Source organism: Antedon mediterranea, chromosome 2, assembly GCF_964355755.1.
Source record: "Antedon mediterranea chromosome 2, ecAntMedi1.1, whole genome shotgun sequence".
In the NCBI taxonomy this organism is placed as follows: domain Eukaryota; kingdom Metazoa; phylum Echinodermata; class Crinoidea; order Comatulida; family Antedonidae; genus Antedon; species Antedon mediterranea.
The window spans coordinates 23,931,590-23,947,418 of record NC_092671.1 but is presented as its reverse complement, the minus strand read 5'-3'; the positions used below and the strand labels follow the sequence as shown (position 1 = coordinate 23,947,418).

Here is a 15,829-nt window from a genome sequence, read left to right as displayed (position 1 = left end):
TAAGTAAATCATGACTATGATTATTAGTTTTATTAGCAATGATTTATTTTATTCTACATAAATTCTTGTAATTATTTGAAAACCTAATATCATCTCTGGTTTAGACTATTGAGGTATTGAAATATAAAAGAATAATCAATCATATATTTAATAATAATACTATTATAATTACTACTACTACTAATATCAAAGTAATAACATGATGAAATGTGTATATTAATTAAGTGTACTTACTTTCTTGTTTGTTTTAGCACCAACTGAGTTTGCTGGAAGTTCTGGTGAGTTGTTTTAATGCTTATTAGCGAAATACTCTAATACATAGCATATACCATAAAAAGCAAGGATGAATGAAAGAGAAATGGGAGAAAATATGAGTGAAGAGTGGTCACTCTTAATATAAAATTTATTTTTAAATTTTATTTTGAAATATTAAGTAATTTTTAATTCTGTAGACAGATGCATTTCTTGATATTTCTATTATTATCTTTGTAAGTCTCAAAGCTTCAACTTTAAGTTGCATCGTTAATTGTTTATGAGTTATTATAGTTATTAGACCTAACACTATAAAGGCCTTTAATTAATTAGCTATGCCTAGTCATGCAATTTTGTTTCCTTCTCTGCTGACTAATTCTGATGAAGCATACATATATTCCAATTGCGCCTATAAAATGTTTTTAGCCTAATAGTAACTAGGTTGACACAAAATTGAATGGAATTGCAAGTAATAAAGTCTGTGTACTATTTGATTTTTCCATCAACACAGAACAGCAAATAAATAAGTCCAACAGTTTTTAGAAGTTAGTCTTAATACTTTTTCTTTTTATTAAAATAGTGTAAAAATATTTCCCAACTAATGAAGTATTTCTATTGAATTCAGTTTGTCAAGCAGCACCAACTATGCATACAGATGGAGAAAGTCAAGAATTCCATTATAATTTTGCCCCAATTGCTGCTACAACAACTCATATTCAATTTGATGTCAAAGGTTCAAATGATGTCTATGTACTTCTAAGTGATTCTATCTATCAAGCTGATAAAGAATATGTTGTATACCTTGGATTTAGTGGAGGTAAAAAATGTTCAATACGCTTGTGCCGAAGCTGTGGTAACGTAGATCAAGCTCATCAAACACGTTCAAAATACATTGACAATGAATCTTTCCGTACTTTTTGGATCAGCTTTGAGAATGGACTGATTTCTGTTGGTCGTGAAGGAGAAACAACAGCTTTTTTGACTCATCAAGATGACCAGCCAATCAGTGTTCAATATGTAGCATTTGCTGCCAGAACTGGTGTTACTGCCCTCTTTAGATTCTGTGATCTTAGTAAGTAGTGATAATTTTTTGTTGTAACATATAAATTAAACAGATATAATGACAATATTATTAACTATAACTTATAAAGACAGTATCACAATATTAATAGTATTATTTCAAATACTTTTCTTTTTTTCAAGTTCCAATAACAAACTCTGACACAGGTAAGCATATTTCATTATTTTACTAATACACATGTATAGATATTACATAATAAAGAGACATAATAGGCAAATTAAAATGAATTGAAGTGAATCCAATCGCCAGTAAAATAAAAGATAAATTAGAGTCAAATTCTCATAATCATGTGATTAAGTATTTCTAGTAATATTCTAACATAAATACGAGCATGGTCCAACCACCCTCTTATTTTCAAGAGGAGCTTATAGGCATAGCCTAGCCTCGACTTCGGACCCAGCAAATGCTGAACTCCGGATACAAGTAAACAAGAAAGTTGTTTTTGATTTGTTTTAAGCATTGGATGGTTGTGAACAGTCAGCATTGATTGAACTTGATGGCTCAGATGATGATTACCACTTTCAACTTAATCATTTACCTGACCAGGCATCTCGTATTGAAGTTGAATTAACTGGATCAAGAGATGCCACCATTGTTCTTTCCACTCAAAATTACGAGATCCCTGATATGTACATAATAACAATAGGTGAGTCAAGAGGAAGAGCTTCCAGCCTTCGTAGATGCGAAAATTGTGATGCCTTAGCTACAGATAGTCTGACACGCTCAACTTACATCAATGAAAATACACCACGTCGGTTTTGGATCTCATTTGCTGATGGTCACATAATGGTTGGCAGATATGGTGATGATGATTCATTCTTAGATTGGCAAGATAGTTCTATTATGATTATCAACTATATTGGATTTAGGACAAGAAGAAACATTCCCATGAACTTTAAGTTCTGTGGCCTTGGTAAGTCAATTAGAGAAATATTTTTCAATTGCTACTTATCATTTACTCAAGACAAATGTTCAAAAGTTGTAAATTCAAGTAACTTATTTTTCCATCACAAGTTGTGCTTATTTGTATTTAAATTTCATTTTTTATTTACAGAATTATCTGACCAGCTTGACAGCTTAGGTATGTTTTCAGTCAGTGATTTTACATTTTTAAACAACATGTGTGTATATTTTTTGTCTTTCTAACAAAACTAATAATGTTTATTTGTTCATCCTAATAGTGTGTGCAAATGCTCATACATTCCGTAAAGAAGATGAACCTCTTCACTTCCATTACGACTTAGCAGCTTTCCCAGAAGACATAACCTATGTACAATTTGATGTAAAATCAACTGGTGAAGTAAGATTTAGCCTGTCTAAACAGAAGTTTAACCGTGAAGCCATGTATGAAATTGTTCTGGGTGGCTGGAGAAATCAATATTCAGCCATTCGAAAGTGTAGTAATTGTCCAAACTTAATGAGAACGGAACAAAATACACATGGTTATTTGAGTGGAGATAATTTTCGAAGTTATTGGTTAAGCTTTGATGAAAGTGTTATTTCAATGGGACGTGTTGGAGAGCCACCATTTATGCAGTATTTAGATGAGGATCCCCTGGATATACATTATCTTGGATATACTTCAGCACAAGGCGTTGTTGCTGAGTTTAGATTCTGTGATATGGGTATGCATTTGTTTGATACTACAGTATCATCTTCATTTATAATTTATATATAAAAAAAATGTATATGAATATACTGATTTTGTTATTTTATTAAATTTCTAGGTATAAAACATAAATGTACAATTACCACTTATCAAATATCTACTGTTCATTCTTTGCTTACCTTTAAAACTTTTTCCTGGTTTTTAAATCTAAATTAATAGGTCTAGTGATATTGTAACAAAACAGGCAAAAAAAGCCTTGCCTTGCAAGTTAGAATATGCCCACAATATATACAATATGTATGTTTTAAAATCAAACTTTGATATATTTTATAATTTTTTGTTAAAATGACTCATTTATTGTTATTTATTCATGTTTACAGCTCTGCAATCTGGAACTCAATCAGGTAATTTAAAATACTTTTCTAAAATGTATTAATTTTTTTCTTAAATATTTAAAGCTCAGGTAGAGGCATGAATTTTAAATATAATATTTGGTTAATTGTACATAAATCAAATATTTGTAACAGAAATCAAGACGAAAAAACATCAATTTACCGTAATATTGTCAAATACAAAATTTGGCAAAATTCTTCCATAAAAACAAGGATAATTTTTTTTCAGTAGTTAGGTAGTTAACCTAATGTAATAACATGTCTGGTGACTCCCTAGATGGTGAAAAAAGATGGTGGATATACAGTGGATAATTTTTGCTATAGCATGAAAATAAAAATCTGAAGTTGAATAAAAATATCAGAAATGTAATATTTAAGTTATATTACCTATATTTAGTCATCTGATAACATTTTTTACCACACCGTTTATTTTTCATAGCTTTTTAAAACGCCTCTCTATTTACAAAATTTGTGTACAAAAGAATATAGATTTTACTGTGTAATTTGAACTATCCCCCCACTGATTAGAAAGTGCTATTTTCAACAAGCTCGTGTAACACAAATAAAATCAAAAAAATTATGAAACATAGGGGAAACTATAGATCGATAATTATTGGAATGTATGATCAATAGAAATTTTTTGCCCGCACCTGGCCTTTAACATAGAAATGTATTGTAACAATTGATACAATGTTTATTAATATAGTATGCTCAACTGCACCAGTACTTGAGAGTAATGGTGATGGAGAACATGATTATGCATTTGGAAGACTACATCACAGAGTTAGTATCATTGAATTTGATGTAAAGGCCACTAAAGATGTTTTTATAGCCCTTTCACCACAAAACTATGACCTTGATGAAATGTACCAAATTGTGATTGGTGGATGGAGTAACACTCGCAGTGCAATACGACGTTGCAAGAATGCATGTCAGAAAACAACCAAGACCAACGTGATATCAGGTTTCCTAGATTCTACAGAGTTTAGATCATTCTGGATTAGTTTTGGTAATGGCACAATTGCTGTAGGTTATCATGGTGAACCAGCATTTATGACTTGGACTGACGAGGAACCAATAGCTGTCAAGTATGTTGGATTTGCAACCGAATTTGATATACCTGGAGAGTTCAGATTCTGTGACCAACGTAAGAAAATGTAGTTTAGGTTTAAAGATGTATTGTCCCTAAAAACATGTAAAATGATGATTAACAAAAAAAGACTTTGAATAGGCCATTTTGTAGTTTTAACAAATCACTTATAAAAAGAAATAACCCATTGACGTCCAGCTAATTTTAATATTTTTCCTTTAAATTACATTTTTTTAAATACATTTTTTTTTTCAATACAGTTTTTGGTCAAAGAGAAACTATTATGTGACATTAACAACCAAATCATTTTTAAAAACATATTATATATATATTCAGGGAAACATACCTTTAAATGTTAGATTTTTTTACTAATTTTTCAATATCAACTTGTTATAAAAAGTAATTTGTAGTATATTGGTTATTATCACTGGTTAATGATTATTTTAACATTTTACCTCAACGAATGTTTCAATTATAGAATATCCTCATTATAATTATTGTAGTAAAGTAGTAAATTTATTGTACTGATTGTAAACCAATCATGTTTTCTTGTATTCAAAGTTCATTCTAAATAATTCTTACATATCTGTTTTTAGGTCTTATTCGAAATCGTACAACTCATTCAGGTAAGAAAATGTACTTGCTGTCATTTACAATTACATATAATATTATAATTATTGAATTGAATTCATGGCAAATTTGATTCTAAACTGCAGAAAGGTATGGAAACTGTAATTATTGTATAAAAATATTTATGAATGCTATGTTCCTCATTATTCAAAATAAATTTAGCAATATTCTATTCAAAGTAATTCTGTAATATCAAAATTTATAACAGTTCAATGTTTTTGTATCACAAATTATTGTTATAGTCAAAGAGTTCAAATTAAATTGAAATAAATTCCTTTTTTTAGAATGTGCCACAAATGCTGTAATAAGAACTGATGGCTCAGAGGAGTATACCTTCCCATTCAACAGAATAACGTCCACCAACATTGTATTTGATGTTATGGCAGGACACGATGTCCAGATTATATTTTCATCACAAAACTATGCTGTTGATAAAGTATATGAGATTTTGATTGGAAGTGGTCGTGGAAGAAGAGCATCCATACGCCGTTGCCCTGGATCGTGTGATCAAACTCACAATTCCCAGTCTATGCCATATCTCTCAGAACATCAATGGAGAACTTTCTGGGTAACAATCGAAAATGGTCTTGTATCTGTTGGGAGAATTGGTGGACAGGCATTTTTAACATGGCAAGATGATAATCCATTTGATGTTGCATACATTGGTCTCAAAACCACAGGCAATGAGGGTCTGTTCCGCTTCTGTAACCTACGTAAGATATTATTTTGATTTAAATAATTTCACATTTGATTTAGAATTTGATTCCACTATTTATTTAATATATAAATTGATTGTTCAATACAGTTGCACTGATTTTCTTCGGATTCATTCATAATACATAAAAATTAAAAGTTTATAATTAGTAAACATATGTTTTTAATAGAAAACTGTATATATTAGTTTGTAAAATAGCGAATTACACTAAGAAAGTAAGGACAGTAACGTGTAACCTTCAAGATTGAATTTAACGTAAATTAAAATTCGAATTTTTAAAAATTAGTAGTTGAATGTACTCTTCTTTTACTTCAGCAATTTATATAAAGTTTTGGTAATTTAGATTTAAGTACTTTTTACAATAATTACATTTTATTAATTTTTTAGAACAACATGAAGCTGGTGATGCAACAAGTAAGTATAATTTTATATTTAATATTACATTTATATCGCATTAGTTAGTGTAGTGTCTATAGACACGGCGACCGAGAGGTCAAAGGTGGTTGAGCACATAAAGAGTGTGTGCGGTTTTGTTGTGCTGCGAGAAAAAAGTATCGATAATAAATACACCGTTGTTTGTGTTAAATAGAGTTAACCCGTCTCGTGTTATTACTACATTGTTATGACGACTAAGAGAGTAAGTGTATAGCAAAGGTTTGGTGGCCTGGAATCGATAGAGAAATTGAGAATTATGTAAAAGTGTGTCAGGCTTGTCAGGTAGTCGATAGACAAAGTAGACCTGAACCAATGAAACCAACCGATCTGCCACGAAAGCCATGGCAGCATATTGGTATTGATTTGTGTGGTCCGTTTCCTGGAGGGGAAAGCTTATTAGTAGCAGTGGACTATTATTCTAGATGGTTTGAGGTAGGTGTACTACACTCAACCACAGCAGGGAAAGTGATCGAGACCTTAGATAATTGGTTCACAACTCACGGATTACCAGAGATGATCGTGAGCGATAATGGTCCTCAGTTTAGAGGTGATAAGTTTAAGAGGTTCGTAAATGAGAACGGAATTTCTCACAGAAAAACTACACCTTATTCTCCTCAAGCAAACGGAGAAGTTGAAAGGCAGAATAAAACACTCCTAAAAGCTATTAGAGCAATGTCTGCCGAAGGGAAAGTGTGGAAGAGAGAGATTAATAAGTTTCTGTTGGCGTACAGAACAACACCACACTGTGTTACTGGTGAAAGTCCAGCACAATTGATGTATGGTAGACAACTCAGGACCAAGTTGCCTGAGATGGGTAATGAAGGGAGAGACCCAAACGATGATGATATTAGAGTTAAGGATTATGAAAGTAAAGTAAAACAGAAGGAATATTGGGATAAAAGAAAGAAATCGAAAGAATCAGAAATTAAGAAAGGAGATAAAGTGTTTGTGAAACAGGATAAGAAAAATAAGTTGAGTACGACTTATGGAGAGATGCCATATAGTGTAATAGAAAAGAAGGGAAACAGTGTTCAGATCGAAAACGATGAAGGTGTACAGAAACGAAGAAATGTAAAAGACCTTAAAAAGATTGAGTTTGAAAAGGGTAATGAGAAAGTAAATGAATCTGATGTTACAGAGTAGAAGTTTATAGTTTTAATGTTATAGTTTTAATGTTAGTTAATTTTAGTTGTTATCTTAAATGAGAAAAGAAGGGATGTAGTGTCTATAGACACGGCGACCGAGAGGTCAAAGGTTGTTGAGCACATAAAGAGTGTGTGCGGTTTTGTTGTGCTGCGAGTAAAAAGTCGATAATAAATGCACCGTTGTTTGTGTTAAATAGAGTTAACCCGTCTCGTGTTATTACTACATTGTTATGACGACTAAGAGAGTAAGTGTATAGGAACTTACAGAGGTAACAAACTTTACAGTTAGGATGCATTTTATAAATGGCAATGTAACATGTTCATATTTTGTGATCTCTTAAGAAATGCTAACCATGCCACATGCATGAATTTGTTTCAGTTTGTCAGGAATTCCCAGTGGTAGAAACTGATGGCTCTGACACATCAATTTACAAATATGAGCGTTTGCCAGAAGGAACTACTCGTGTAGCTTTTTCTGTAAAGTCACAGAAAGGAGCTCATATTCGACTATCAAGTATGAAGCACGATATGAACAGCATGTATGAGGTGATACTTGGTAACGGCAATGGAAGGTCATCATTGATTAAACGTTGTCTTGGCTGTGCAGCTGAGGCATCTGTGACAAATCGTTTGGTCAATGTACTTCAAAATGATGAGTTCCGTGGTTTCTGGATCAGTTTTCATGAAGGGCACATCCTAGTTGGACGGCAAGAGGAAGACGCATTTATGGAATGGATAGATGATGATCCACTTAATGTCAACTATATTGCAGTTGCAACAGACCAAGCTGTTCCTGGAGAGTTCAGAATATGTGATTTGGGTAAATATTAGAAACCGCTATTTATAGAGTTTAACAATTATATAGAAATAATAATAACATGTTATAAAATTGTATTCTGTATTTGAATAAATATATTAATTTAAAGAATTTGTATCTTTTCACAGCATTACAATCTGGCGCAGTAAGATGTAAGTTAATTTGTATTCTTTTAATATTGCATAGGCATTTCATTTATTTACCACCTTTTGAAAACAACACAAAAAATGTCTGTATTTATAGATTGTAGCCAAGCTCACCTGATGCAGGCCGTTGGTGATAATACCTATGATTACTCTCTTAATGAACTCTCAAATGATACCACTAGTGTAGCGTTTGATGTTCGTGCAGCAAAAGAAGTATATATAATACTATCATCGCAAAACTTTGAAGTTGATGAGAAATATGAGATAGTAATTGGCGGATGGAACAATGCTAAGTCAGTGATAAGAAGATGCAAACATACAGGTTGTAGACAAATGGTAGAGTACCGTACAAGAAGTGTTGGCATTCTCAGTGCTCAAAACTTTAGAAGTTTTCAGATCTCATGGATAAATGGTACCATAGTAATGGGTATGCCTGATCAAGATCCAATGATGAAATGGTTAGATCCAGAACCTGTTGATGTACGCTTTGTTGCATTTAAATCTGCCGAAAATATTGAAGCTGACTTCCAGTTTTGTGATATTGGTAAGTGTTTTTATTCATTAATAATATTCGCAAGATACATATTTTTATATTTAAGGGCTTCTCGAAAGCGAATACCTTTTGAGCTGTGTTTGTTAATTCCTTATTTTCAAAATTTGATTACATGGTAGAACTGAATAGGGGTGTTGAGGGAAATGAGAATGGATAATAACGATTTTGATTTTTTTACTTTAACTTTCTGTATTACACTGTACTGTTGTACATTCAACATGGTTTTCTTATTGTCAATTGTCTTTTGCAATAGTAATACCATAATATTTATAATGAAGTGCTCAAAGTGTTTTAATAGAACAAGTATTCACAGTTTTTAAAAGTTTTAATAAATTCCTAATAGAAGAGAATAATAACAGAAAACACTAACCTTTTTTCAGATGTTGACATCAATGAGACAACTATTTGTTCTGAGGCACCTTTGCAATCTACAGAATCCACATATGACTTTATTTACCCATTCAGTCGCACTCAAGAAACGTCATTGACATTTTCAGTTCGTGCACATAAAAATGTACATATTGCATTGTCTCCGCAAAATTATGATGTTGACAACATGTATCACATTACAATTGGTGCTCGTAAAGGATCAAAATCTAAATCTTCAATACGTCGATGCAAAGACAGGTGTGTGCAAGTGGATTACACTTCACGTCATCATATTGTGGTTGAAGACGATTGGAGAGTATTTTACATTAGTTTTGCCAATGGCTTTATATCTGTTGGTAGAGTAGGAGAAGAAGCATTTATGGAATGGCAAGATGATAATCCAATTACTGTTAACTATGTTGGGTTCTCAACACAAGGTTCACCTGGAGACTTTAAGTTCTGCAGTCAAGGTAATTTGGTTGTCTAATTAACATGTTCTGATTAATTGTGAAAGTTATAATTTTTTTATATAGTTTTTGGTTTAGAAACATTCACTTTTTTTACCCATTGAAAATTACAACTGTTATAACTTTTTGGTCATATCTTCTGATTAACCCAAATCAAATACTAGCCATGCCATAGAATTGTTTATGTTTCTGACATTACTCCAAACTTTTGTATCCTAAACTAAGCAAACTTTTGTTTATATTTTCAGTTTTGGCACAGGAAGATAATGCAGGTTAGTTTATATTGTTTTACTTTATTACACATATCATATTTCTACTAATAATTATATGACTATAATTATAGTAAATATACATTATGTATATTTTTTCAAAGCAATAGTTGAACATATTGAAAAATCAGCAGTATCCATTTGTTTCCTAGTTTTTTTTGTTTTGTTTTATTAAATCTTTACTGTGCACTTTTTTTGCTTGATTGTTATTGATTGTCATTATAAATTGATATCCTGTTTCATAATGTTAATTATGTATTTGTATAAAAATCTTTATTTATATAAGAATAAAAATTCTTTTGAGACAATATGTTTAATGATAATATGGAGCACTAAAATTGCAAAAAAAAATTTTACATTAATTATAAGATTTTCTTTTTCCTCTGTTTATACCTTTACATCACATTTTACTAGAAATATTCATCAATTCTAGTTTTTCAAATCGTCAATTTCAATCACTTTTTTGGTATCCAATAAAATAATTGAGTACACTATTAGAAACAACTTGAAATATATGTTGTGATTGTAAATTAATTGTATTTACTTTTTAAATATTCTGTTTTGTATATATGGGTTTTTGAATATTTAATTTGTTATATATTTGTTTATTTCTCATTTATTTAGCTTGCCGTGCATCACCTGTGTTTGAAACAACACACCAGTATGAGTTTAGCTATCCATTTATGCCACTAACAGAAAGCACAATTCACTTTGATGTCCTAGCTAATGATGAAGTATCAATAGCACTTTCCAATCAGAATTATGATCTGGAAAACATTTATGAAATTGTTATAAGCGCATCAAGAGGAAGAAAAAGTGCCATTAGGCGATGTAAAGGAACATGCCAGAAAGTTATGATCCAACATAATCAGCCTGTTGTCAGTAACTCGCAATATAGAACGTTTTGGATAAGTTTTGGTAATGGTCATATTGGCGTAGGACGGGATGGTGAAACCTCATTTATGGAATGGGAAGATGAAGACCCATTACCAGTAAGATTTGTAGGATTTTCATCTGGTCGACGTAGTGCTGCAGCTTTCAGATTCTGTGAACAAGGTAAAATATATATTGTCGAAACAGATAGAAATCATTACTTTGACAAACAAAGAATAAATAAAATATAAGGATTTGCATATTGCATATAGAATTGCATATTTGTTTGTTTTTTGTCCCAAAATGATTGCTATTTGTTGAAATGTTCTTGGCTTCTATTCAGTATATTCCATATAATTTGTTATTTGTTTATGTTCAATTTGCCATTAATTTAATATCTAATACCTTGACTCAGAAATACCGGGATGGTGTCCGGCGGGGGATAGTTTAACCCTAGCTTAAGTTAGTGCATGCTTCATTTACTCTCTATTCTTAATTCTGGCCCCGAAATCTTGACTCAGAAATACCGGGATGGTGTCCGGCGAGGGATAGTTTTACCTTAGTTAAGCATAGTTAAGCATAGTTACATTTTTTCACATTATTGATTGTCTCCATCCCCGAAACTTCGACTAAGAATTACCGGAATGGTGTCCAGCGGGGGATAGTTTATTACCATTAGTTAAGGTCTAATTTAAAGCACCTAGAGGGGTCAGTGATCCATTAGGTGCTATATAAATATGTAATAAGTAGACCATGAATACTATAATAATATATATATAGTAAAATATTTATTGTGTATTCTCAGGAATATGGTGTTGCTACTTAAGTTGCCACAAGGTGTGAATTACTTGTGTGCCTTTTAGTTCAATAATGATCATAATTGTACTCATTAATTACTATTTACAGCTAAATTATGTTGTTTTTACTATATGTATTTATTATATCTCTTTTAGTACTAGCCGAACGTAATTCAAACAATGGTAAGAATTTTTTTTTTTCATGATTCATATAAAAACAGATGGGAATTGTTTAATTGGATTGTATATTAATGCAGATAACCTATGACGACAATGATAAATACATACAAAATTTTGTTTATTTTAGTGTCAACTCAATTGCTATTCTCTTTTTTCCCACAGAGTGTTCAAATTCGGAAGAATATAACACTGATACACGCTTTTGGTATCGATATCAGTATGACCGTATACATAATACTAATCTAGCATTAGACGTTAAAGCATCAAATGATGTTCATATATCATTGTCTAATATGAACCAGAATCAACCAGATATGTATGAGATTGTTCTTGGTGGATGGAGAAATACACGGTCAGTTATTAGACGCTGTCGTGGCTGTCGTAATGAGGTAACACATACACATCAGCGTGCTGGAATGGTTAGTAGAACTCAATATCGTAGCTTTTGGATTACCTGGGAAGATGGTGTGATAGCTGTTGGACGTAGAGGAGAAGCAGCTTTTATGCAGTGGACTGACCTTTCTCCACTGGAGGTCAACTTTGTTGGATTTTCCACAGGTTATAGAAGTTCAGGAAACTTCAGATTCTGTGAACTTGGTAAGAAAATTAAGTCTTTATAGTGACAATGTTACTACTTCAGTTTGCTTGAAATTCATAATCTTTTTTTATCATAAAGTATTATTAAAACGTTTGAATAAATGCTGTAATTAAATAATTGTATTTATACACTGTATTGTATGTAAAAAGAATTATTATTTAAATAATTTCAGAATACATTGGACTACAAAGCAGTGAAGAATCAGGTAAGACAAACAACATAACATATTTATTATTTTTTGTTGTGGAAAACTTGTTTCTGCTATACAAAGATAGAACACAAAAGAAATCTTACAATACTATAAATTGTTTATTTTCTATATAGTTATGTTAACATCAGAATGAACAACTTAAGTTAATAATTTCTAATACACAACACATAATATATTTAAATTTATTTCTAAAAGTATTAAAAACATTCTTAGAATTTGTTTTAATTTTTCTTGAAAAATAGCAACACTGAATCATATTGGACGTAGAAGACCACGATCACAAAGTAGGTTAACCTTTTAAATTTATTTTTTACATTTTCTAGTAAACTTTATTTCTTAGTTTACAAATAAATTTTGGCATCATATTATTTTGTTATTACAAGTTTAAGTTTATATGGAGCAATGAGCATAACATTGATAGTGAATTAATTTTAGTTTGAATGTTCTATAATTATATTATGTTTTACCTTTAATTAGATCATTTATGCACTGGTTTTGGTGATCCACATTATAAGTCATTTGATGGTAGACGACAAGATTTCCAAGGCAATTGCACATACATTTACCTAGTTGACATGCTACATCAACAACCTTTGTTTACTGTATATGTCAAAAACCAATTCAGGAATGGTAGAACACGTGTCTCATTTTCTGAGTTTGTAAAAGTGGAGGTTGATGGTCTAACTATAGACCTAAAAAGAGGCAATATTGTATTAGTAAGTTCCAAGTTTACCTCGTATACAAAATTATATAACACACAAATTATTGCTTTTCCGTTTTAATGTGTGTATTTTCCCATAAAATCAAACTTTAAATAGGCCATTTTGTAGTTGTAATGAAGTTAGTAAATTTCGCTGCAAAAAAATGATGACTTTGTTTACAAAAATAATAGTTATAGTTAATTAACCAGAAACCATAGGCTTCAATTACATTTAGATAGTAAATATTTCTTTACAATTCATTTTTTGATTTCGATTTCAATGAAGAGTGAAACAGATATAGTAGCATCTATAGTCAAGTCAGGTCGTAATTTAAAATTTAAACTTTCTTTAACGTATAGATTGACTCCACCTCCCTCTCTGTCTTTTATGTTTATGTTTTTTTGTTTGTCATTATTATTATAACCATTAAGTTTACAATGATTAATATAGGTATTCTTCTTAATCCATCTTTCGGTAAAATCCTAGAATACTAAATTTATAAATCGACTAAATCCAAAATAATTATGGTTTAGGCGATGTTTAGAATTAAAAGTAAGGATGTCTTAATATATAGTTTACCAAGGGGAAATTTTAGTGATTATTCCAGTTATTTTTTCCAATAACTACTATGTAACACTAAAACGGCATGTTAAAAAAAACAATTGTTTAAAAATTTTTCAGTTGAACATATCTTTAAACTATATAATGTATTAAAACCAAATTTAAAAAAAAATCATCTTATATTTTACTTATTATTTTTATTTGGGGTTACTATGGGAATCTTGAGTATTGGTATATACTTGCTGGTATTGGTATTGCTATATACTTGCTGGTATTGGTATTGCTATATACTTGCTGGTATTGGTATTGGTATATACTTGCTTTTATTCCATAGTACTAGATAACCACAACAATTTAAATCTTAGCTTATTATTATTTTAATACTTTAAACTTTCAGCTCAATGGAGTAGGGACTACACTTCCATCTAACCCTACTGAAGGTCTAATGATAGAATATGTTGGAGGCAATGTATTGCTTACCTCAGACTTAGATTTTTGGGTTAAATATGATGGAAACACACGTGTTCAAGCAGGTGTTGGTGAAGAGTATGTAAACAACACAGAAGGTTTATGTGGCAATAATGATGGAAATGCAGATAATGATCGTATTATGCCTAATCTTCTACAAGCACCTGATAGCAATTCTTGGGGTAACAGCTGGAATGTGGATACAACGTAAATCTTTTTTTTTATATAAAAATTTGTTTAAAAATATGAGTATTGCTCTTATCTGGGGTTTTTTATTCTGATTTTTAAAAAAAATATTGACCTTATAAATAATAACTTTTAATCCAATGCTGTGACCATAAAATACTTTTTAGAATCATAGCTTTGAGTTACCAGTTTCCTGTTTTATGTGCTATAATACCATTCCTGTCTCAACCAAATGTACATTCATACAACATCAGCTTGAAAAGAAACCTACACTATTAAATGATAATCAGTTTTTTGAATAAATAAATAATCATAAATAAATCAATCATACTATCTGATAAATTTGTTTGTGCTAATGATCTTAAGATCCTTTTAAATTTACTTTCTTTTTTTAAATTTCTTTTTTAATTTAGTTAGTTAATTAGTCACTTTTTAGCACATAACAAAATTCAACTTTATTTTGTTATATTTTGACAGTTGCCATGTTGAAACAGAGCCAGAACCGGAATGTGATCCACAGGCACAAGAAGCATATAGTTCAAATGAACTTTGTGGTCAAATCACTGATCCAAATGGTGTATTTGCTCCTTGTCATTCAGTGTTAGATCCAGCTGATTTCTTTCAATCTTGTGTTTATGATCTGTGTATCATTGGTGGTAATGAGATGATCTGTAACAACTTAGAGGAATATTTTCAAGACTGTAGTGCACATGGAATTCAATTTACACACTCCTTCAGAACAGACAATTTTTGTTGTAAGATATTTAATATTTTAATTATACTTAAGTTAATCTTAAATTTACTATTTGTGTAAAAAAAAATGTCCTTGTTTTTGTCTTTAAAGTCTTCAGTTTTAATCTACCATGTTTCCTTACTCTCCTTGTTTTCTTTCATCTCTCAGTTTTTGTAATTCAATTTTATCTTCAACAAAAGTTATTAATTAGTTTTTTGAAAAGACTGATTGGAAATTATAACCCAGAAAAACAAAATAAAAACTGTAATGTAATTAAGTTGTGAACAATTTTTATTTTGTTTCTCAAGGACACTAACAACACATTATAATTTATAAACTTCAATTAAATTATGATTACTGCATAATATTAACAACATTTAGCAGATGATGTAAAATTGCATAATAAATGTTATCAGTCAAAATGTCTTTGTCAATCACAGCATTAAATCCATTAGTTTTGATTTTTGATAATTTAATTATGAATGTTTCCTGAATACAGCTGTGTATTTCTGCCAATATTTTGTATTCACCTCTAACTATCATCATTTTTC

The 15,829-nt window shown here is 30.7% G+C and overlaps 1 protein-coding gene across 1 annotated transcript in view; it reads left to right on the top strand.

Annotated features, from left to right (window-relative positions):
* LOC140039369 (uncharacterized) overlaps window positions 1–15,829 on the top strand; it is a 203,269-nt gene that overhangs the window by 95,812 nt on the left and 91,628 nt on the right. The window contains exons 116-139 of the mRNA XM_072084972.1: window positions 252–278; window positions 878–1,324; window positions 1,456–1,479; window positions 1,791–2,246; window positions 2,388–2,414; window positions 2,515–2,958; window positions 3,323–3,346; window positions 4,041–4,481; window positions 5,021–5,050; window positions 5,339–5,767; window positions 6,157–6,183; window positions 7,729–8,169; window positions 8,295–8,318; window positions 8,410–8,856; window positions 9,246–9,704; window positions 9,950–9,973; window positions 10,595–11,026; window positions 11,797–11,823; window positions 11,983–12,417; window positions 12,591–12,623; window positions 12,872–12,913; window positions 13,107–13,345; window positions 14,289–14,566; window positions 15,023–15,300. Coding sequence (XP_071941073.1) covers window positions 252–278; window positions 878–1,324; window positions 1,456–1,479; window positions 1,791–2,246; window positions 2,388–2,414; window positions 2,515–2,958; window positions 3,323–3,346; window positions 4,041–4,481; window positions 5,021–5,050; window positions 5,339–5,767; window positions 6,157–6,183; window positions 7,729–8,169; window positions 8,295–8,318; window positions 8,410–8,856; window positions 9,246–9,704; window positions 9,950–9,973; window positions 10,595–11,026; window positions 11,797–11,823; window positions 11,983–12,417; window positions 12,591–12,623; window positions 12,872–12,913; window positions 13,107–13,345; window positions 14,289–14,566; window positions 15,023–15,300 — 5,535 coding nt within the window. The remainder of the gene's footprint in view (window positions 1–251; window positions 279–877; window positions 1,325–1,455; window positions 1,480–1,790; window positions 2,247–2,387; window positions 2,415–2,514; window positions 2,959–3,322; window positions 3,347–4,040; window positions 4,482–5,020; window positions 5,051–5,338; window positions 5,768–6,156; window positions 6,184–7,728; window positions 8,170–8,294; window positions 8,319–8,409; window positions 8,857–9,245; window positions 9,705–9,949; window positions 9,974–10,594; window positions 11,027–11,796; window positions 11,824–11,982; window positions 12,418–12,590; window positions 12,624–12,871; window positions 12,914–13,106; window positions 13,346–14,288; window positions 14,567–15,022; window positions 15,301–15,829) is intronic.